Source organism: Lithobates pipiens, unplaced genomic scaffold, assembly GCF_037356315.1.
Source record: "Lithobates pipiens isolate NorthernLeopardFrog02 unplaced genomic scaffold, aLitPip1_a1.2 Scaffold_8, whole genome shotgun sequence".
NCBI classification, from domain to species: domain Eukaryota; kingdom Metazoa; phylum Chordata; class Amphibia; order Anura; family Ranidae; genus Lithobates; species Lithobates pipiens.
This window is the reverse complement of record NW_027507903.1, coordinates 306,004,637-306,026,899: the sequence shown is the minus strand read 5'-3', so window position 1 is coordinate 306,026,899 and position 22,263 is coordinate 306,004,637. Positions and strand designations below refer to the sequence as shown.

Sequence of the window (22,263 nt, the reverse complement as noted above, 5' to 3'; positions counted from 1 at the left end):
TTTTTTTTGAGTATCCATGGTTTCCAGCCAAAGTCACATTAGCTTGCACGCTAAAGCTTTTTCTAAAACCATTTACAAATTCGACTCTTCAAATTTATAGACACATGGCGCATGCTCACAACATAGGCACCAAAGAGTTTTGATTTTATTCTCACCCTCCCATGATGATGATAAATATGCCAGACTGGACTATACCTTTTGTATCCCAGTCATACTGTCAAATTCTGTAATGGCTAATATCCACGCATGCCCATGGTCTGATCACCACAAATATGATAGTACTTTCCTCCACTCCCTACTTTTGGAAATTAGCTCAGCAATAGAGCAATAGTTTGCCCTTAATACCGCTGCCGATACCTTCCCACAGACTACTGATCACTCATAAAGCTGTCATTAGAAGCTGGCTTCTTGCACCTGCCTCAGCTCACAATGAGGACTGGCGTTAGATTCTTGATCTAGAAAATCTATACAAAACCCACTCCAACACAAATTCAAAGGCCCTCTCCAAACCAATATCTCAAAAATGATTAGAACTGGACACTTTATGGTCTCATAAGGTTGAAAAAAACATTACGCTGGTCCACGGCAAGATTCTTACTCCACCATGTTTGCCAGGAAACAAACACTAAAAGCACCCCATATATACATATTACGCACACCCTCTGGACAGTGGACTACTCCTCCTAAGGATACACTTAAAATCTTTAAAGAATTTTATACTAAGTTTCCTGCCCTTATGCAATACACCATTCCTCCCTTCTCATTATCAAGGTTTGCTAATATTCCACAACCAACATTAATGCCATCTCAAAATGAAATACTGAATGCTCCTTGCTCTTCTGAGGAAATCTCATCTATAATCAAATCCCTTAAAAGCACTTCTGCACCAGGCACAGGCAGCTTTTCTGCCACTTATTATAAACATTTTGCCCCTTCCCTGGCCCCAAACCTAGCCACTCTTTTTTAACCACTTGGGATCCGCGCTATTGCAAAATGACGGCAATAGCGCGGACCCACATTTTCGGGACTACGTCTATTGACGTAGTCCCGGTTACGAGCGGCCTGCGCGCCCCCTGAGGGGCGCGCGCGGCGCGCTCTGTGATCGGCGAGTCCGTGAGACTCGCCTGATCACCGATCCGTGTAAGGGGTCGATCCCGACCCCTTATCACGTGATCAGCTGTCAGCCAATGACAGCTGATCATGTGATAAAACGGAGCCGGTAATCGGCTAGTATTCCTCCTCGCGCTGACAGCGCGAGGAGAAAAAAAAAAAAGCCGATCGCCGGCGGCCGTGTTCGGGACATCAGTCCCGATCACGGCCAGCAATTTAAAAGGACACCTGCCCCCTGCCAGTGCCCACCTGCCACCCGCAGTGCCATCCTGAAATAAAGTAAGTGCCCCCCTGTCAGTGCCACCCAGCAGTGCCCATAGTGCCCACAGTGCCACCCAGCAGTGCCCACAGTGCCACCCAGCAGTGCCCACAGTGCCACCCAGCAGTGCCCACAGTGCCACCCAGCAGTGCCCACAGTGCCACCCACAGTGCCACCCAGCAGTGCCACCCACAGTGCCACCCAAAATCTGCCTCAGGTGCTGCACCCCAGTGCCGCCCATCAGTGCCCAGCAGTACCGCCCATCAGTGCCCAGCAGTGCCGCCCATCAGTGCCCAGCAGTGCCACCTATCAGAGCCACCTATCAGTGCCACCTATCAGTGCCCATCAGTCCCATCTATCTGTGGTACCTATCAGTGCCCATCCGTGCCACTTATCCGTGCCACCCATCCGTGCCATCTTATCTGTGCCCATCTTTGCCCATCAGTGCCGCCTTATCTGTGCCCATCGGTGCCGCCTTATCTGTGCCTATTAGTGCCGCCTTAACTATGCCTATCAGTGCCCACCAGTGCAGCCTATCAGTGCCCACCAGTGCAGCCCATCAGTGCCCACCAATGCAGCCCATCAGTGCCCACCAATGCAGCCCATCAGTGCCCACCAATGCAGCCTATCAGTGCCGCCTAATCAGCGCACTTCAATGAAGGAGAAAAATGACCCGTTTGCAAAATTTTATAACAAACTATTAAAACATGATATTTTTTTTTTTTTTTTTGCATCTTTTTTTGTTTGTTTAGCAAAAAATAAAACTCCGAGCTGTAACTAAATACCACCAAAAGAAAGCTCTATTTGTGGGAAAAAAATGATAAAAAATTCATTTGGGTACAGTGTTGTATGGCCGCGCAATTGTCACTCAAAGTGCATCAGCGCTGAAAGCTGAAAATTGGTCTGGGACTGAGGGGGGTTTAAGTGCCCAGTAAGCAAGTGGTTAATCATATCATGCAAGGAAACCCTTCTCCCGATTAAATGCTCTTGGCAAATATGTCACTCATACCTAGACCAAATAAAGATCATGCTTTCCCGCAAAACGTTCATCCTATTTGTTAATAATGACTTGAAAATTTTCAGTAGAATGCTTACCAATTTCCTCTATTTCTACATTAATATCTCCCCACCAATCAGGCTTTATTTCTAAACAGACAAATAACCGATAATATCCATTTAGCTATCATCATCATCATACAAGAAACCCAACTATACACTTGCTCTGCACTTCTTGTGAGTCTTGATATGCAAAAAGCATTAGACAGTGTCACCTGGCAATATTTATTGATAGCTTGACAACATTATGGCTTTAAAGAGGATTTTTTTCATAGCTATCAAGCACTTTATAATTCCCTGTGTACTTGTATTAGACTACCTGGGTGTAACTCCGTATTTTTTGAAGTGGGCAGGGGGAGAGACAGGGTTGCCCTCTCACACCTTTTGTTTGCCCTTGCCATGGATCCTCACGCTATTGCCATTTCCATGCACCTGGATATTTCTGGGTATTCCAGATCACACTGAACATTTAAATTGAATGCTAATGATATTTTGTTATTTTTAAAAACCCAACCAGTGGTAATTTTACCCAACCCTCTCAAAGTCTTACAGAATTTTGGCACTCCGTCAGGTCCATCTGTAAACATTTCTAAATCTATGGCTATGCAGATCAACCTCCCTCAAACACAATATTCTCTCAGACCAACGTTTCCATTTATCTGGCAGTTAGACTCCATGTCCTACCTAGGTATTAGGCTTGCCCCATCATTTCAAATTGCTATATGACAAGAATTATCCTCCTTTATTCACTAAAATCCGGGCCATGCTCAAGGCGTGGAACATGTATCCCATTTCATTCAGGGGTAAAATTAGAGCTCTCAAAATTAATATTCTTCCTAAAACTCATTTTTTCTGAGCCTTTCCCATCAACCCCACCAAGACATCTCAATTCCTTTCAATTAATCGATTTGGTCAGAGAATCGCCCTCGTATTTCCCATAAAGTCTTATAGAGATTTAACCGTACAGGTGGTCTTGGCCTCCCTTACTTTTGGTCATACTATCTGGCTTCTCGCTTTACTCAATTAGCCCAATGGAACCTCAATGACTCCAGAGTGCGATGCATCAGATTTGAATACAATTCTATAAACCCTCATCACCTAACTTGTTTACTCTGATCTAAAAAGCGATATCCTATACTTATTGAGTCCCTCTTAATACAATATTCGCTGCGTCCTTTAAGCTCTGGGCTCAATACAAAAATCTAAATATGGACTGATCTCACCTTCACCCCACCCAAGCTTCATTTTTAGGCTACCCTAAATTCCCTATTAGTTTTCCTAATCGAAAACAATTTAACTGGTGGATTACAAATTTACTTTCTGGTTTCACTTTCAACAAGACTCTTCATTTGTCACTTTTACCCAACTCATCCAGGACAGGTGTGTTCCAAGTCTTGGACAGTTTTGCTACCTCCAAAGTAAATTTTTTTTTTAAATACTCACTATTCCCCCTCACAGCTCCTACCCTCTATGAAACCATAGGTCATAAAAACTAGAGTGGTAAGGGTATTATATCAGACCTATATAAAAACCTTGATGAATTATGAACTTAATCCTAAATTACCGTATGTTTTAAAGTGGGAAGACAAAGGCGATTTACAACTCACCCTTGAGAAATGGAACACCTCCATTGATAAACATAGAAAGTGTACCAAGGGGCTGATTTACTAAAGGCAAATCCACTCTGCACTAGAAGTGCACTGAAGATGCACTTGGAAGTGCAGTCGCTATAGATCTAAGGGGGAAGATATGAAATTAGGGGAAGCGCTGCTGATTTTATCATCTAATCATGTGCAAGCTAAAATTCCTTTTTTTCTTGCATGTCCCCCGCAGCTCTACAGAGACTACACTTTCAAGTGCACTTGTAGTGCAAAGTGGATTTGCCTTTAGTAAATCAACCCCCAAGTCTCTTGCAATTAGAGAAACAGTCATGAAACAATTCACTAGATATTTGACCCCAACTAAGCTTTATATAGTCTATCCTGGGGTCTCCCCTAATTGCTTTCCGAGATTGTCAAATCCCAAGTAATTTTACACATTATCTAGTCTTGCGAAAAGTTAGCACCTCTATGGCAGAGAGTTGATGAATTAGTCAGTTTAAGTTACTTGCCAACTAACTTGGACACTGCCTACTTTTACTCCCATACATAAGGCCTCTTGCACTTGATACATACAGCCTGTGTAGCGGCTTAATGGGCTATCGCCTTCCAATGGAAATCCACAGAGGACCCATTCTACACTCATCTGAAATTTATTAAATTTGATTCTACTTATAGAACATGTGAAAATGATATAGCTAGATAGAGAGATATATCTATATATAAAATCTATATTTAGATATCTCTCTCTTTATCAGTCATAAGCTGCATCATAAAATGCCCTTTTTCCATAAACAATGGGATCACTGGTACGAATGTAGAGATCTATTTTTATAAGCACTGGGGATTTTTTTCCCTTTTTAGTTACCCGTCATTGAAATAATATTTCCTGAAAATATTTTTATCAGTTTGATGACATTTAGAATTTTACTGTCCATTTTTCAACTGTTGTATTGGCATGACTTGTTCTTTTGAGCTATAATAATATTAGTACATGTCTCTTTTTCTACCTTTCAATGACAGTCGTATCAATGGCTTCATTACTGTGTTGTACATGTATGCTATTTTCAATGTATAACCTTTCTTATAGGCTTCTTTGATGCTTTTCTATGTATGATGTTAACTTTACAATAAAAAAAGTTTGTAAACAAAAAAGAAAGAAATCTCAGAGGGTTTTTGCCACTCCAACTGCAAAGCTGTGTACTAGTTACAAGGTCTAGTACACGATGAGATTAATGGACAAATTATCTTTTTTTTTTTTGCATGGTAATCTTCAGATCCAAAAAGGAAGTTGCTAAAGTACAAAAGTTATTGACAGAATAAAACTTCTGAAGTGGCGCTACGTGTTGTAGTGTATTTGTATTGTATTTTCAGACGAAAACGTTACTGATTAAAACATAAATCGTACGATCGGGTATCATACAAGAAATTTTTTTGCACTGGCTCCTTGGAAAATTTTCAGACGAAAACTTTGCACGAACGATCAGATTATCATACAATAGTTTTGAAAGCGGTATATTTTGTACAATTTTCTGATTGTGTGTACAGGCCTTTAACCTCTTCAGTAGGAGAGAACACTAGACTACTCTAATATGAACTTCTGAATTTAGAGAGTGCCTGTGTCCCTTATGGTAACTATTTTCCCACATGACATTTAATTAAGAACTGCTTTACAAATTCTAATATTTCAATTCAACTACAAATCAGGTTATTCATCAATTAAATTCTTCAATTAAACTCTACTAGGGCTGTGTGTAATTTGAACCAGCTCTGTGACAGCAGCATTAGAGATGGTGCTACCATGGGGATTCAGAGATCTAAACAGCCCAGTAGATCCAGCTCTAACACCTGCATACTCCATATGGACCATAGCAAATTTCCACCTATTGCCTCAGCAATAGCTCTACAAATTCTGCTGTAGGATACGACTAAAAAAAGTCAGGAAAGACCTACTAGAACAGCTAAACTATTTGGAATCAGAGGCACTTTAAATGATAGCTACACACAGTGAAGCATGGTGGTGGCAGCATAATGCTTTGGGGCCATTTTCCTTCAGCTGGAGCATTATAAACAGTACCAAATACCAGTCAATATTGGCACAAAACCTTCAGGCTTCTGCTAGAAAGCTGAATATGAAGAGAAACTTCATCTTTTAGCATGACAATGACCCAAAGCATACATCCAAATCAACAAAGGAATGGCTTCACCAGAAGAAAATTAAAGTTTTGGAATGGCCCAGCCAGAGCCCAGACTTGAATCCAATTGAAAATTAGTGGGGTGATCTGAAGAGTGCTGTGCACAGGAAATGCCCTCACAATCTGACAGATTTGGAGTGTTTTTGCAAAGAAGAGTGGGCAAATACTGCCAAGTCAGGATGTGCCATGCTGGAAGATACATACCCAAAAAGACTGAGTGCTGTACCAAAATCAGAAGCGTGTTTCAACAAAAATATTAGTTGTACAGTTTATAGGTCACATTAAAAAGGTGGAAAATGTTCTGAAATAATTCATCTTGGTCTCATTTTTTTTACATCACAGAAACCTAAAATTTTAAAAAGGGGTGTGTAGACTAAACTATGTCCCTAAACTCAAACGGTCTGCATGTGGGGACACACCCCTGCTCCCACATGGATATCAAAATAGGGGAAAGTGTCTGTGCAGCCACTGTGTCTCACATGGGCGTACACTTAAGTACGATCATGTGAATGAGACCCAAGAAATATTGGATACTTCCAATTATGGAACAAATGCAGCCTTTCACCCACAACTACCAAACATTCAGTTCTTGGGGTCTGATTGGCCAGGCTTACGTACAGCCATGTGGCGATAGGGGTGGGTGGTGGAGATAGGGATAGGGATGGGGATGCATAAATAGCCTTATATAAAAATTTCAACTTGCAAAAATGCAAGTACAGCCTACTTAGTCTAATAGATTTTATTACAAATGCATGTTTAAATCTTACATTTCTTGTCTTTTACGAGTTTTTTTTCCCATTCATCGCTTCATTAATTGAACAAATATGGACCGGCTGCTGGTTAGGTCTGCCAGCCTGTGTGCTGGCACCTTTTTACAATGGCTAGTCTAAGCAAAATTGTATTTACTAGCTTACTTTTTTCATCATCCTCAAAGTCATATCTAGCATAGCTGTTGGGTTCAGCAGTTCTGAGCGATCGCAGCCATGGAAAATCTGTGATCATGGAGTATGGAGCGCCATCTACAACGCCTAAAAAGAAAAAATGGAAATGTCAGCTAGCATTCAGAGGTACAGCCATATAAATCAATTCAAGTTAAATGGCAACCTTACGTTTTTTTTATTTTTAATGACAGGTTTTCTTTGAGGTGGATGTGTAATTAAATTACACTTTTTACAATGTTTTAATACAGAACATTTTATGGTAGAGGTTTACATAGATTGACACAGTTTACAGTTTTTAATCTTGATCTCCTGCTCCCACTGGTAGAAATCTATAAACTTGCATATGTAATGTATAAATTGTAAAAAATGCCACAAGCATAAAAATGTGAAAAATCTGATTAAGATTAGCTCAGGGCTCATACACACTGTCCTGCTTCAGAGCCATACAGCAGGGGGCGGTGTGATGTGCGTTTTATCGGATCACACAGCTCCTTTTATTTTTATATATAAACATAAAAACTATATACTGTACAGTATGAAGTGTACAAAGTGACCATTCCAGTCACTGCACATTAGCACAGTGCGCTGCAGTTACATGCAGGACCATGCAGAACAGAGTATATGGCACTTTTACTTGCAATGCAAGTTAGGGTTAGAGTCATTTTCTTGGATGCAACTTCCATGATAGATTAGATGCTATTAAATAAGTGCTTACGGCACAGAAGGTTTTTTTTTGGGGGGGGGGGGGGGATTTCCCATCACTTTCTGTCTCATTAGCAATGGTCATCAGGATGAAAAGAAAGAATGAATCTACCCAGCAGAAGCACAGACAGCACTAAAACATGACATGAGTTCTTAACTGGGGAGGATAAACTGTGCTATACATACACAATACATAAAAACTCATGAAAGAAACATGAATAATGTTATGACCTCTCCTCCATTTGGCTGCATCCTTGTACATATACAGTTGTGCTCAAAAGTTGACATACCCTGGCAGAATTTATGATTGCATATGGGAGAAAAATCACGCTTCCAAATAAAAAATGAAAATAAACAGCAGCAACTCAAATGTGTGATATCACAAACAAACATCATAAGCTGGAACAGAGTTGCGATCAACTAATGCATAACAAATCTACTGATAAACAGTCATCCTAACATGTACAGCATAAAATATCTGATGGTAAACAGTCCTCCTTATGACAGAAGATAAATATAAAAAGCACGTACAACATAAAACATTTGGTGCTAAACAGTCCTCCTCATTGGGTGAAGAGTGATTAAAGAACAGGGCGATAGGTAATCAACAGTGTCAAAATCTTGAGCTTTTAGTCCATATGTATACCATGACACAATGTAGTCCCCTTCAATCCCCTGTGGATTAGACACCATATGAGACCACCACCGAAAATAAGGAATGCCTGCTTACCAGATACACTGAATCTTTAGAAAGGCCAGTAGCGCTTGTGGCCGATTACCCCGCCGGGGCCTTTAGAGATTGTGATCCAGCCAAAGATATGTGATACTGCAGAGTGAGAGAGACTCTCCCTCTCTCTCTCTCAAAGTTAATTCCCATACATGGAATAATAATAAAAACACCAGGTGGGAAAAAATGAACGCCCGCACTTCCGTGACTCGTAAGTCACAATGACGTCAGCACGTCGTCGGCTCTACTAGTTTCATCAATGACTGACGTCATCCTGGGGCACGGGCGATGTACTGCGTCATCGCCTTTTATACATAAAATCCAAAACCAAGCCTCATTCTGATACCCAGAGCTCAGGGCATCAAGCCTCACTTTATCATTGATAGACTTCGTTGGATATCGAGCCTCCTTTTGAGATTAAGCTGGACACCAATGGCATTTCCTACACTACAATGATTCCCCATCATTAAAATTTCTAAAAGTGCAAAAAATGAAACATTTAAGGACAGCAAAAATTTCCACAATTGTCTAGCCACTATAATCACTTCCAAAGCCGAATATAAAAAAAAAAAAAACTTGCATAATTAGACCTGGAAGATAGCAGAATGTCAAAAGGACACTCCATTACTTCCCTCTACAGAAAGCACTGCATACTGCACAAAGTTGTATATCAGAATCATTCTGAGGGATATGGTTATCAAAAGAGAATTCTTCAAAAGTAAACAAAAAAAAAAAAAAAAACAAATAAAAACCCACTGATAGGAATGGCCAACCAGGTAACAGGAGCTCAATCTGCACAATACCCCTTCAAGAGGGAATAGACCCTCTAAACAGCAGCCTGCAACACCTTGCAGCCAAAAGAAGCATCCTCAGATGCCAGTGCATACACGTAGAAATTTGTGAACGTTTACACCGACAACCAAGTGGCCACCTTACAAACCAGTGCAGCTGACGCTCGATTATGGAAGGCCCAAGAAGTAACAAGCAGCCAAGTAGAATGCTCCATAAAACGGGGAAAGGAGGAACCCAACCCCTGATAGAATAGACCGGAGTTATCATCTGTCTGATCCATCCAGAAAGGTTGCATTAGAAGCAGACAGCCCCTTTTTGACTGGTCCGTGATCACAAACAGTGAGTCTGATCTCCGAAAAGGCCCTGTGACTGCCAAATACACCCAAATAGCCCAAACACAACCAGGGCATGCATGATAAATCCCTTAGGAAATTTTGACCTGGGACACATGGAAGGCAATACAAGTCCTTAGTCAAAAAGAATCAGAGGAGGGATCCACGGAAAAGGGCAAAGAACCGCTTCATCTTTGTAGATACCATCAGGACCGCAGGAAGGCCCATCTTCGAGGCAACAGTAGTTGAAATGCAGCATGAACAATTCTGGAGTTTGTCCAGAGGAAGAAACACTCTGGCCAGAGATGAAACGAGTCAGACCCAGATCATCCAATTTTCTGTAAGGAGGGAGCGCGGACTTCAGGTAGTATAGAAGCCAAATGAAAAACGAAGGTTTGAATAGCGAGCAACGTCTCTTCTCAGGGTAGCCGAGCACTCTACTTGCAGAAGATCATCCAAGCAGCCCAGAACCACAAACCCCCACTGACGTAACCATGTCAGAACTGGGGCCAACATCTTTGCCAGTCCGCGAGGGGTGGAGGCGAGACCAAAAGTCAACACCGTGAGCTGAAAATGCTCTTTTCCCCACAGTAAACCATGTTGTGTTGGTCATATATTGGAGTGCATAATCAGCATCTGTGATGTCAAATGAATCCTGAAAGCCCCCATGATGAAGGGACGCCACCACCGTGCGGATGGACTCCATTCTGAGTTTCTGTACCCACTGGAACTGGGACAAGCACACCCTGAAGCAACAGGGCTTGCACAGCCCCAAGGAAAACTGACAATAGCATGATGACGGACGCCAATTGGGAGGAAAAACCCCCTTTTAGGGGTTCAAGGCAGGAACACTAGGACATAGGTGAAGGCACGCCTTCATGCTGAAGGGGCCTTGTCCATGGGCCTAGGGAGCCTCACTCTCAGCTCTCCAAACCAGGTCCATTGTGTGCTGAGAGACCCTTCCCCCTCCCCCCCCCCATTTCAGACCAACACTTAAGTCCCACTGCAGAAACGGCGCTTAGCAACCAAGGGAACTGCGTCCAAGAGGCATTGCATACAAACTGTAGCCCCCAGACCAACTGGTCCACCAACTCAACGAAAGCAGAGGAATCTGCTCTCCCTCCAGGTACATCAGCCGGATCCCTAAAAGCCGGAGACTCCTCTACCGGAATCATGGCCGCCTTATGCAACCTAGAGACAGGGGGATCCACTACTGGTGGAACAGTCCACTTTTTAAGGAGGGACCCCACAAAGCGAAGCATCTTTGGAACCACAAAAAGGAAGCTTTGGGCATTCAGTCTTTACAAACAAATATTCCAAAATAGGAGGGAGAAGGGAACACTTTTGCCGTGCAAGACAGTTTATGGGTGCCAAAGGGACCGCCACCTCCGCCACAGCTGCATCCTCTATCTTTAGTTTACCGCACAGATGTAAGGGACAACCAGCACCTTCTTGTGCACCACTGCAGTTGGAGGAACAACCTCACTGACAGGACAGAGTGTGACCACAAACCCCGCAAGGTGGGCCACATCCACGATGGCAGAGCCAGACATAGGATCAGTCAAGACCGATGAGGCAGGGGAGAACGGGGGGCGCCATTTACTAGCCTATATGCCCAAGCACCACCTGCGAAAATGCAAAGAACACGGGGGGCGCAGACTGAGACCACCGCTGCTTTAGGCCCAGCACAGGGGCTTCACTGAGGACATCGACTGAGGCCCCGCACAGGGAAAGTGGCTCTAGGGCCGCCCTGCACGTCACCCGATCTGTAGGCTGCAAAAGCTGCACCCTAAATTAGCGGAGGCCCGCCACAGGATTTACAGATGCCTGGGTCACACACTTAGCCATCAGGCGCCAAGGTGTACCCCCCCATAGTGACAACACTGGAGGGGAGTGGGGTGGACAGTGTTCGAAGCACCTAAGCCAGAGAACCCGGGAAAGGGGGGAAAAACCCAGGAGGGACCGACCACCCAAGGGAGTACCCGCGCCCCACACTTCAGGGAAGGAGAGGAGAGGGGGCCCCTTCCTTACCGCTCCATTGAGTGCACAGGTAACTCTCCCAGACGGATCCTCCTCACCACCGAAGTAGGGGGCTGTTGGCCACGAGAAATGCTGTGACAGAGGCCGAGACCCGGTCGTATGGGACCTTGCAAGATGTTTAACTCGTAGGGCCAACCCCCATCCAGTGGGGCCGACCTAGCGCGTAGCTGCAGTCTGCACGCGCTCCCTGGCCAGACTGAGGAGACCAATGAATCTTAATGTCCAACCCATCGCCCAGTCCAGCAGTGGATTATAAATCTCAAAGGGAAAAAAAATAAAAAAATAAAAATCAGAAAAAAAAAATAGCTTAAAAACAAAACAAATTGCCAGGACCAGAGATCCCAGTGGGGAACTAGGTCCTTATTCCTGACTAGGCAGAAAAATAAATTGAAGGCCTATAGCAGAGAGGCGGGTGTATATTTCCTAGGACAGCCCACAGGCATAGCCAAGTCTTTTCTGCCTAGTTTCCTACTCCTGTAGGGGGCGATATAACCCTATGGTTCTGAATAATGGAGTGCTGTGTCTGTCAATGAACAAAAGAGAAAAGCTGAGTTAGACTTACCGGTAACTCCTTTTCTGAGAGTCTTCCAGGACAGCCCATGAGACCTAGGGATACTCCTACCAGGACAGGAAACATGTTACCCCCCCACCAGATAAAAGGGCTGTCCTCCAAGCCCCATGTCAGTCTTCTCAAGAACCATAGGACGTCCCTGCAAAACATGCACAATACACATAACTTTAGATAAAACTGGGTGGGAATCCGGCTGTCCTGGAAGACTCTCAGAAAAGGAGTTACCGGTAAGTCTAACTCAGCTTTTCTCAAAGAGTCTTCCAGGACAGCCCATGAGACAATGAGCCAGAACTTACCAGTCTAGGGAGGGACAACTGTCTGAAGGACCTTACGACCAAATGCCTGCTTCTGGACTGATAGGAGATCCAGGCGATAGAGTTTAATGTGGCAGCCCTGAAAATTTGCTCAGATGAAGCACCAGCCCTCTCAGCCCAAGACGTAGATAAGGCTCTAGTTGAGTGTGCAGTAACAAAAAGGTGGAGCAAACTCTAATTTTGTAAGCTTCAGAGATAGCTTGCTTTATACACCTGGCTAATGTGGCTTTAGACCTACTATTTCCCCTGTGTGTTCCCGAAAAGAGGACAAACAAGGCATCAGTTTTCCTAAAGGTCTTTGTGACCTCAAGATAGAGGAGGAGGAGGATCCTTCTCACGCCTAAGAAACTAAAAACTTTCTCTTTCTTGGCCACCCAGCGGTGAGCTACAAAAAGGATGGCAGTACAATGTCCTGAGTTTGGTGGAATTTACTGACCACCTTTGGCAAAAGCCCTGGATCAGTTCTTAAAACAACTCGATCCTCAAAAAAACGTGAGGAAAAGGTTCCATTACTGAAAGGGCCTGCAACTCGCTTTCCCACATGAGCTGAGGTAATAGCTACAAGAAAAACAGCTTTTAATGCAAGTAAATTTAAACAGAAAAAGTCCTGGCTTCCTGGTCAGAGAACCCCTGGGAGCTCAGTATCTTCTCTTCAGATACCAAGCAGTCAAGTTTAAGGAAGCCACCTGTGGGCGTGACACTGGGCCCTGCGATAGCAAGTCCTCTCTTCGGAAGACTCAGCGGAGGCTCCGAGACTAGAGTCTGTAGCAGGGAAAACCATGTCCTTGGGCCAATACGGTGCGATTAGAATGAGATCCGTTTCTTTTAGAAGAAACTTCCGGAGGACTTCCGGAATAAGTCTCATCAGCAGGAAGGCATAACATAGGCCGAATGGCCATGGGTTTGCTAGAGCATCGATCCCCAGGGATTGGTCTGCTGGGTTTATGGAGAAAAACATTTCCGTCTTGCGGTTGTTCTGGTTTGAAAACCGTTCTGCTTCGGGATATCCCCATCTGCTGGTGAGATCTGCAAAGACTTCGGGATGAAGGGACCAGTTGTCTCGATCTACTCGGTAGCGGCTGAGATAATCTGCTAAACAAGTGTGTGTCCCTTTCAGGTGCACAGCTGAAATTGAAGCTAGATTCCCTTCTGCCCATGATAAGATCTCCTGGGCAATTGGACTATCTGGCTTCTTGTGCCCCCCTGCTTGTTGAGGTACGCGACTGACGCAATACTGTCTGACAGAATTTGGAGATATTGACCTCTGATCTCCATCTGAAAAAATGGCAAGGCTCTATGGACTGCAAGCAGCTCTCTGATTGGATGAAGCCTTTGCTTACCTCGGGGACCATTCTTCCTGTGCCACTGCGTTGCTGAGGTAGGCCCCCCCATCCCCAGGAACTCACGTCTGTAGTAATCCTTCGGGATATGGGAATGGACCATGGGAGACCTCCTGCTAGGTGCTGGCTTGCTCTCTACCACCACAGGCTTCTTTTTACCCTGGCGGGGAGCCAGACCCTCGACTCCAGGGAACTTGCACCTCCGTCTCAGTTTCTTAATAGAAACAGTTGTAATGGACGTTGATGGAGCCTTGCTCACGGTACTGCAGGAAAGCATGGAGGTCATCAGACCCACTGCCCTTGAGACCTGTCTCAGCGAGACCGACTAGTTGGTCTGCAAAGCTGACAGTTTTGATCATCTTTGTAATCTTCTCCTGAGGAAGAAAAGCTCTTCGGTCTACTGAGCAAAAGTCGTAACCCAGGTATGTTACCTTCTGGGCCGGAATTAAGGACGATTTCTCTGTTTATCAACCAGCCTAGGGATTGTAGGAAGTCTTGTACAGTCTGGATATCCTCTGACAATTTTTGGTATGACTGCCACCACCAGGTTATCCAAGGCATAACAGTTATTGCCTTTAATCTCAGCAGAGCCAGTGCTTCCGCCAACACCTTTGTAAAAATGCGTGGGGCTGAGGAAAGACCGAAGGGGAGGGCGTGAAATTGTAAGTGTCGAATCCCTGTAGCCATCTTCACTGCTAATCTCAAAAATGTTTGGAAGGCTGGATGTATAGGGATGTGCAGATATGCATCCTTTAAGTCCAACGTGGCCATGAAGCAGTTTGGGTAGAGCAGGTTTTGGATAGCGAAAACCGTCTCCCCTATACGGAAATGTTTGTATCTGATTGACTTGTTTAAAGTCCAGAGATTTAGGATAAGTCAAAACTTTCCTGATGGCTTTTTGACAATACATGGGAATAGAACCCCTTGCTCTGATCTGACTGAGGAACAGGAATCAGGACTTTCTGATCCAATAAATCTCTGATCTGGAGACCTAGAGCCTTCAATTTCTCTTGATCTTGGGGAGGAACTGCCTCCTTCCCCCAATCGTCTGTGCGTTCCAGTGCCTCCTGCAGTCCTGGGCCAAATAGATTATCGCCTGTTAAGGGAAGCCCACAAAAGGCGCAACTTGGATACAGAGTCCCCTGACCAGGTTTTAAGCCAAAGGCTTCTCCTGGCCGAGTTCACTAAAGCCGAAGTCCTGGCGGATATTCTTACCAACTCTGCGGAAGAATCCGCCAAAATAAAATCTACTGGCTGAAAAAGAGGAGAGGAAAAGACTTCAAAATCTGCTCTCTGGGAGGTACCTGCTGACAGATGTGTGAATCTGAGTCAACCAAACGTCCATATTTCTGGCCACACAAGTGGAGGCCAGAGCTGGCATGAGGTTCCCATCAGCAGAGTCCCAGGCTCTGTGGAGGATATCCCCTCTCTTGTCCATCGGATCCTTAAGCGTGCCCATATCATTGAATGCTAGGTCAGAGTTTTTTGAAACTTTTGAAAGAGGTGCGTCCAACTTGGGATTCTTATTCCATGGCTGCTCAGTGTCTTCATCAAAAGGAAACCTTCTCTTTAGGTTACTAGAGAAGAATGGTTTTCTCTCAGGATTATCCCATTCCAGTTTCATAGTATCAATCAATGAACTATGTACTGGATAAACTCAATTATTTTTTCTTATGCATACCTTTATACACAAGATCATTTTTGGATAACAATCTCCTCCTCTTTCAATTCAAGAGTAGTATAGATGGCCTTTAATAAGTCATCCACATCCTCTACAGATAACTTAAATCTCGAGCCCCAATTGGATTCTCTATCCCTGGGCTCTATATCGGACCCAGATTCTTCCAGAGAAGAATGGGTCGATCTGACCTCAGCCTCTGAGTCTTCACTCTCCGCCTGCTGTGGAGTGCTACTGACTGAAGTCTTCAGTGAAGACTGACCCTCAGCTGGAGTCTGGAGCTTGTCAATAAGTGTTCTAAAGGAACTGAAGGTTGACGCAACTCATCTCTAACAGAAGCTAGCATCTTCTGGCAAGAGGCAACCGGGTCATCTTTTACAAGGCCTTCTATAGATCTGCGACAAACCTCTTTGCTCCAAGCGGAGCTCAATTTGATTGCGCCCACCGCACATCTCGTTTTAGGTGGCTGCACCTGAGCCTTGTCCTGGTTCTTGGTCTGAAAGACAAAAACAAAAATGACCCATAATGAGCCACCCGACATGCCGAAACACCACGTGCAGGAGGGAGGAAATGCGTCCCCATAACCCACTACTACAGAGAGAGGAGGGGGAGGGAACACTCACAGGGATAGCAAGAGCGTGACAACACTTTACGCTTAAACCCCCCCCCCCCCCCCCCCAAGCGCTGCAGCTTCCTGCTTTTCCTCACACAAACAAGCCATGCTGTTGGTGAGGAAAGGCTACTGCTCTAACAGAGTGTAAAGCACTTGGGAGCCGACACCATCCCAGACCTGGCCCTCTCCAGGCACTGACAAAAAGGAGACAGCAGCACAGCCAATCTCCCCAGTGGAGTGCTGCTTCTGGCGAGGAGAAGGTTAGTGACATGCCCCAAATAGCCATACAGAGCCCCTGCTCATGAGACCTAGGAGACCAGGTTCCACGAACATGTTACACACCCCCCCCCCCCCCCCCCCATCCAGAGAAAACACCAATAACTGACATGGGGCCTGGAGGACCGCCCTTTTATCTGGTGGGGGTAATGTGTTTGCTGTCCTGGTAGGAGCCCTAGGTCTCATGGGCTGTCCTGGAAGATGCTTTGAGAAAGCTCAATTTTGGGCTCATCACTCCAAATGACTTTGTTCGAGAAGAATTGAGGCATATCTCTGTATTTGGTATATTATAAGTGAGATACTTTGTGGCATTTGCATAGTAATGGCTTTCTTCTGGTGACTCGACCTTACAGCCCATCTTCAAGTGCCCCTTGTTGTGCATCTTGAAACAGCAATACATGTTTTCAGAGAGTCCTGTATTTCACCTGAAGTTATTTGTGTTTTTTTTTTTTTTTTTTACATCCCAAACAATTTTCCTGGCAGTTGTGGCTGAAATGGTTTGGTTTCAACAGAATCCTTCATTTTCCACTTCTTAATAGAGTTTGAACATTTCAGATTGGCATTCTCAATTCCTGGGATATCTTTTTATATCCCTTTTCTGTTTTATACAGTTCAACTACTTTTTCCCGCAGATACTTTGACAATTCTTTTGCTTTCCCCATGACTCAGAATCCAGAAACGTCAGTGCAGCACTGCATGAAAGATGCAAGGGTCTGTCAGGAGTGACCTTTTACACACACACTAATTACAAGCAAACAGGTCACAGGTGAGGATGGTTACCTTTAATAGCTATTCAAACCCCGTTGTGTCAACTTGTGTGCATGTTATAAGGCCAAAATCACCAGGGTATGTAAGCTTTTTCTCAGGGCCATTTAGGTACCGTAGTTTCTGTTGTCTGATTTAAAAAGAGTAAACATGGTTGACTGATAATAAATGGCTTCAGCCAAACACCAACCATGAGTGAAAGAAAGGTTTTTGTGTTACCATTCATATTCTCTGAAAAGCAGCCAAGAAATCATAAATTCCATCAGGGTATGTACATTTATAAGCACAACTGTATCATTACAAAATATTCACAGAAACAAGGCTATAAAAACATGAATATACATTGATCGGATTTCTTACATTAAAAAGAGTACCTGTATGCAATAAAAAGGTAGGTACCTGCACATAAATGAAGGCACACACAGCTATTGCGATTAACAGGTCAAATCACCACCCCACCCCTTACATGAGCAGCTAAGTGCATTAAAGTGTTACTAAACCCAGGACCCTGCATTATCTATATTTGATCTCCCACAGTACACAGAACATGGAAATGCAATAGTTTTTAGTGAATATAAACTGTCAAATACCTTTGTTCATCAGCAGTTAGAGCAGTCTTGCGACTATCAGTGTCTGGTAAAGGCTTGTAGGTGGAGTTTTCATTCTCCCCTGACTGTCCTATGAAGCTGCAAGACACCTGACCCTTTGCTTGGATAGTACAGATTGGAGAGTGCATGTGATCAGCACAGCACCAAAGGAAAAACAAAAACCTCTCTAACAATACACAAACTGAGCATGTGCAGCTTGCCCCCAAGCCTTTGTTCCATCGGGAGATAACTCTAGAAGGGAAGGATCTGAGAAGGCAGGATCAAACAAAATGCAGGGATTAACCCTTTAGGTTCCAGGAGTATAACAAGCACGCTTTTTACTGCATACACAGACCGATCTTACTGTTGTCGGTTTAGTCACACTTTAAGAAGTCCCAAAATCTATTTAAAAAAGGAGAAGTCCAGCCTGAGCTTGTTAGGCTGGGCTTCTCCTATGGGTCACAGGAGTGCAATTAGTTTTGCACTCCTGTGACCCATTTTCAGCAGAGAGTGGGCTGAAGTCCGCTCTCTGTTGACGTCACTGGAATCAGTCCAGGCACTGCGTAATCACGACCAAGTTTGGATCCACCAGGTGCCTGGACTGATGCCTGTCTCTGCCTCTTAGCGAGCCGCTGAGAGACTGAGACGACTGCTCCCAACCCCGCCACAGCTCAGGGCTCCAATGAGTGAGAAAGAGCAGAGGAGAGCTGCTGATTGACAGTCAGCAGCTCTAGGCTCAGGGATCTGTGAGAACTGAGCCATCGGCGATGTTCAATCGCTTGGTTCCCAGTGTAGAGGTGGCAGGGGACCGATGCTGCATCCAGTAGTAAATTTCCCTTCACTTCCTGTCCCATAGTGGAAACAGGAAGTATGAAGAAATTCCTCCAAAGTGTGGGAATTCTAGTTCTGGTCACACCCCAGTGTCCTCATTAGAAGATTTCCCTTTTACCCCTGTTCTGTGTCAATTCAAAATTTGTGATTTTTTTTTTCCACTTTGATAACAATAAACAGTACTAATAGAGGGTGAATCTCCTCAACATGGGTAGAGACAGCAATAAAACAGGATGGAAAAAGAGAAAAAAAAAAAAAAAAAAGGAAGGTTTTGCCTTTAGTTACAGTACTCCAATTCTTTACACACTGCTCACTGGTTGGGGGGAGGCAGATAAATACCTTCTAGTGTGTATATGTCCCGGCCCCAAGGATACTTTGTATATTTTTTAACTTCATCTTCTGTCCGAGTGGCCTCAGGAAAGAATTCGTATTTAATAAGCTCTCTGTGGAAAAAAGATCAAGGGGAGAGATTACAAATCAAAGCAGAGAAGATGAGAAAAGGCAGAAAATGTCTGCAATAGGAAAAAGTAAATTGTAAAAGTCTGATGCTTTGACAGAAAAACCAAAAAGGGTTTAAAAATCAGAAAGAATTTTTTTTTTTTTTTTTTTTTTTTTAACTAAAAATAGTTACTGCAGATCTCATTTTTTAACCAGTTTAAATCCTCTTCCTTGGTTGTAACTGGTACTGCTGTCTCTACACATCTGAAGGCATCAAAAAAGCAGGTATGAATGTAAATACTCACTGATTGATGTTCGCTATGGTGTCCATCCAGCTACGCACACGGACTTTATTTCTTACATTAGGTGGATTGCTAAATTCATGTATGATACAGATGTGATAAGGATATGGTCCACTAAATATCTGTCTCTCCAAGGTCAATGTATCTACCTGTTTGGAAAGAAAAAAAATTTGAGAGTTGATAAAAAAAAAAATAAAAAAAAAAAGTAACACTGAGCTTTAGGCCAGGTGTATCAAATGTCCAGTACAGGCACAATCATTCAATTCATCAAAGTTTTATGATTTGACCCCTATATGCAATTCCTGAACCACAGCCATGCATATTACTGGTCCTTAATAAATTAGTAGGATACATCCATTTAACCATTTGCTGCCAGGTCAGTATAGCGTACATACCTACAGTATGCTTTCAGATGGCCAGGTCCATATGCCGTACAGACCTAGCAATACTTCTGCTATAAGCTCATGGCCACTTCATTGACCATGAGCTTATAGCAAAACACTTCAGCAAAATCTGCTGAACAGACCAATAACTGATTAGCAGCAAACAAGCTGCTGATCAGAGCCAGAGCCATTCACCTAAAATGTGAACCTGGTCCCCATCCTCTGCTTTTCTATCCTACAAACCCACCTGCAGTGGACCCCCCTCTTGACCGATCCCTGGTGCACCCTCTCTGCAGCACCATTGTTTGGCTTTCTCTCCTCCCACGCACCCACTGGCTGCAACTTTTGTTGGGGTGGGAGATTAGTGTCAAGACGGGAGGGGGAGCTGCTAAACATGTGTTATGGACACCAATGTGGTGACTGACAGCAGCAGGAGCTAATGGCTCCCCGCTGCTGCTTTCTCTGTCTAGCGAGGGGAGAGAGAGCTAAGAGGCGCTGCTCATGTACAAGCGCTGGATTTAAATGGAGATCAGTCTCAGGTAAGCACAAAGAGGTTTGGGGGGGGGGGGGCGTTGGAGCAGCAAGCTGCATAGAGGTTTGTTTGTTTTCCCATCTTGATGCATGGAACGCATTAAGGTAAGAAAAACCTTCTGCCTTTAGAACCACTTTAAAGCCCAAGTATAGCCAGAACTAAAAACAGACAAAGAATTGGCACAAGGGACATAACTTACTGTCAGTATAATGCATCCCTTACCCGGATTCTTCTAATTTCTGTAGAAATCGTGCTGCATCCTACAAACATTCTGCCTCCATAAATTATGTTGTGGGGGTTGGTACTACTAGTGGTCTGTCAGAAGCTCCCATCAAGGGAGTTGGACTATGCCCACTCTTTACTACAGCTTCTGTGAATGACACAGGGTCAGTGAATAAAGGAAACAGCCATCATCCACCTGCCCCCCTCCCCCCCCCCACATTCAAAGATCATATGCCATTCATGGAAGCCAAGGTACAGTTTCTAGGAATGGCATATTGGGTAGGAAAGGGCAGGCATTGTTGTACTCTCTCGATGAGAGCTTCTGACAGTCCACTAGTTGTAGTAAGCTCAGCCACACTGGAAGATGGCAGAGGTGGCAAAATGAATGCGGGTGGGGGAAATAGGACACAGCAAGATTTCTACTCAACAGAAGATTCCAGACAAGGGACTGTTATAATAAATGCAAGTCAAGTCTTCTGTGCTGGTTCGTGTTTAGTTTTAAGTAACTTTGGCTTTAAGCCATGTATCCTACTCCATTTTACTAGAAAAAATATGAATTCTGACTTTTAAATTCTGTATCGTGGAGTACAGTACAGGACACCATTATCGATTCATAAACCATGGGACATCTCCAAGAAATAACTTGAAGAGTGGGCAACAATACAGCTAAACCACTGCAACAGCCCCTCCCCCCCCCCCAAGAAAAAAAAACAAGGGCCAACAGTAGAAAAACCTCGCTACTGGAGCATGCGATAGTGGAGACACAACAGTCACCTAGCAAACATAGGTTTGGGAGAAACAAAAAAACAAATTCAGGCTCTGATCAAAAGGGTATAGACACTAGGTGCTGTATAGACCCCAGAACCTGACCTCAATCAGGCAAGGAAGGACTGAAGGACATAGGACAGAAATCCCATAAAGGGACAAAATAACCACCCAGGTGAGTGAAAAAACCCAAGGGGAACTTCCTGCAAGAAATTTAAAGTGGAACTTCTCTCCCAATAAACACTGATTTTTAATCCACATGCTGCTAGTATTAGTAAATAAAGCTAGGAAAGTATATATATTTACTTGTTTTAATTATTCTTTTTGTTTACATTTCTTCAGTTACTTTCTGGTTTCTTGCCTAGGCAAATTATGTCATACATCCCAGGAGTCTTCAGGAGAGGAGAGGGGGTTTTCTCAGCTAAGCACACTCATGCATGCATGCTTGATGTAAGGGTAGATGGATTCCAGGAAGTAAATGCTACATGAACCACTTGACCTTACTCAAGATGGCCATGGCCAGAAATGCTAGGGGGTGTTTTTTCAAAGCGATTTCCCAACAAAAAGCATGGAGAGGTGGGTAAACAGAGGAGTTTGCTTTGAATAATAAAAAATGAATTAAATAGTGTTATTGGTTTGTGGTGCTCAGATGCAGTGAAGATCCGCTTTAAGGGAAAAAGGGTTGGGGGGGGGGGAACCTGGCGTATATATACTTTAAGGGTCAGGTATGACCTCTATGGCTAACTAAAAAGGCAAAATGTAATTTCGTCTTGGATAGAGTGTAGATAGATCAGAACTTCACCCTCTCCATTTGTCCCGTTTACCTTTATCATTGAAATTAATAGAAAATCACAAGTTTTGGGTTGTCGTCAGAAAAGGAATAGTGTGGAAATC

The 22,263-nt window shown here is 43.9% G+C and overlaps 1 protein-coding gene across 1 annotated transcript in view; it reads right to left on the bottom strand.

The window, feature by feature from the left end:
• The window catches only part of FBXO38 (F-box protein 38), a 106,929-nt gene that overhangs the window by 6,088 nt on the left and 78,578 nt on the right, over positions 1 to 22,263 (bottom strand). The window contains 3 exon segments of the mRNA XM_077472668.1: positions 7,133 to 7,246; positions 19,067 to 19,170; positions 19,471 to 19,616. Of these exon segments, the coding sequence (XP_077328794.1) occupies positions 7,133 to 7,246; positions 19,067 to 19,170; positions 19,471 to 19,616 (364 nt within the window).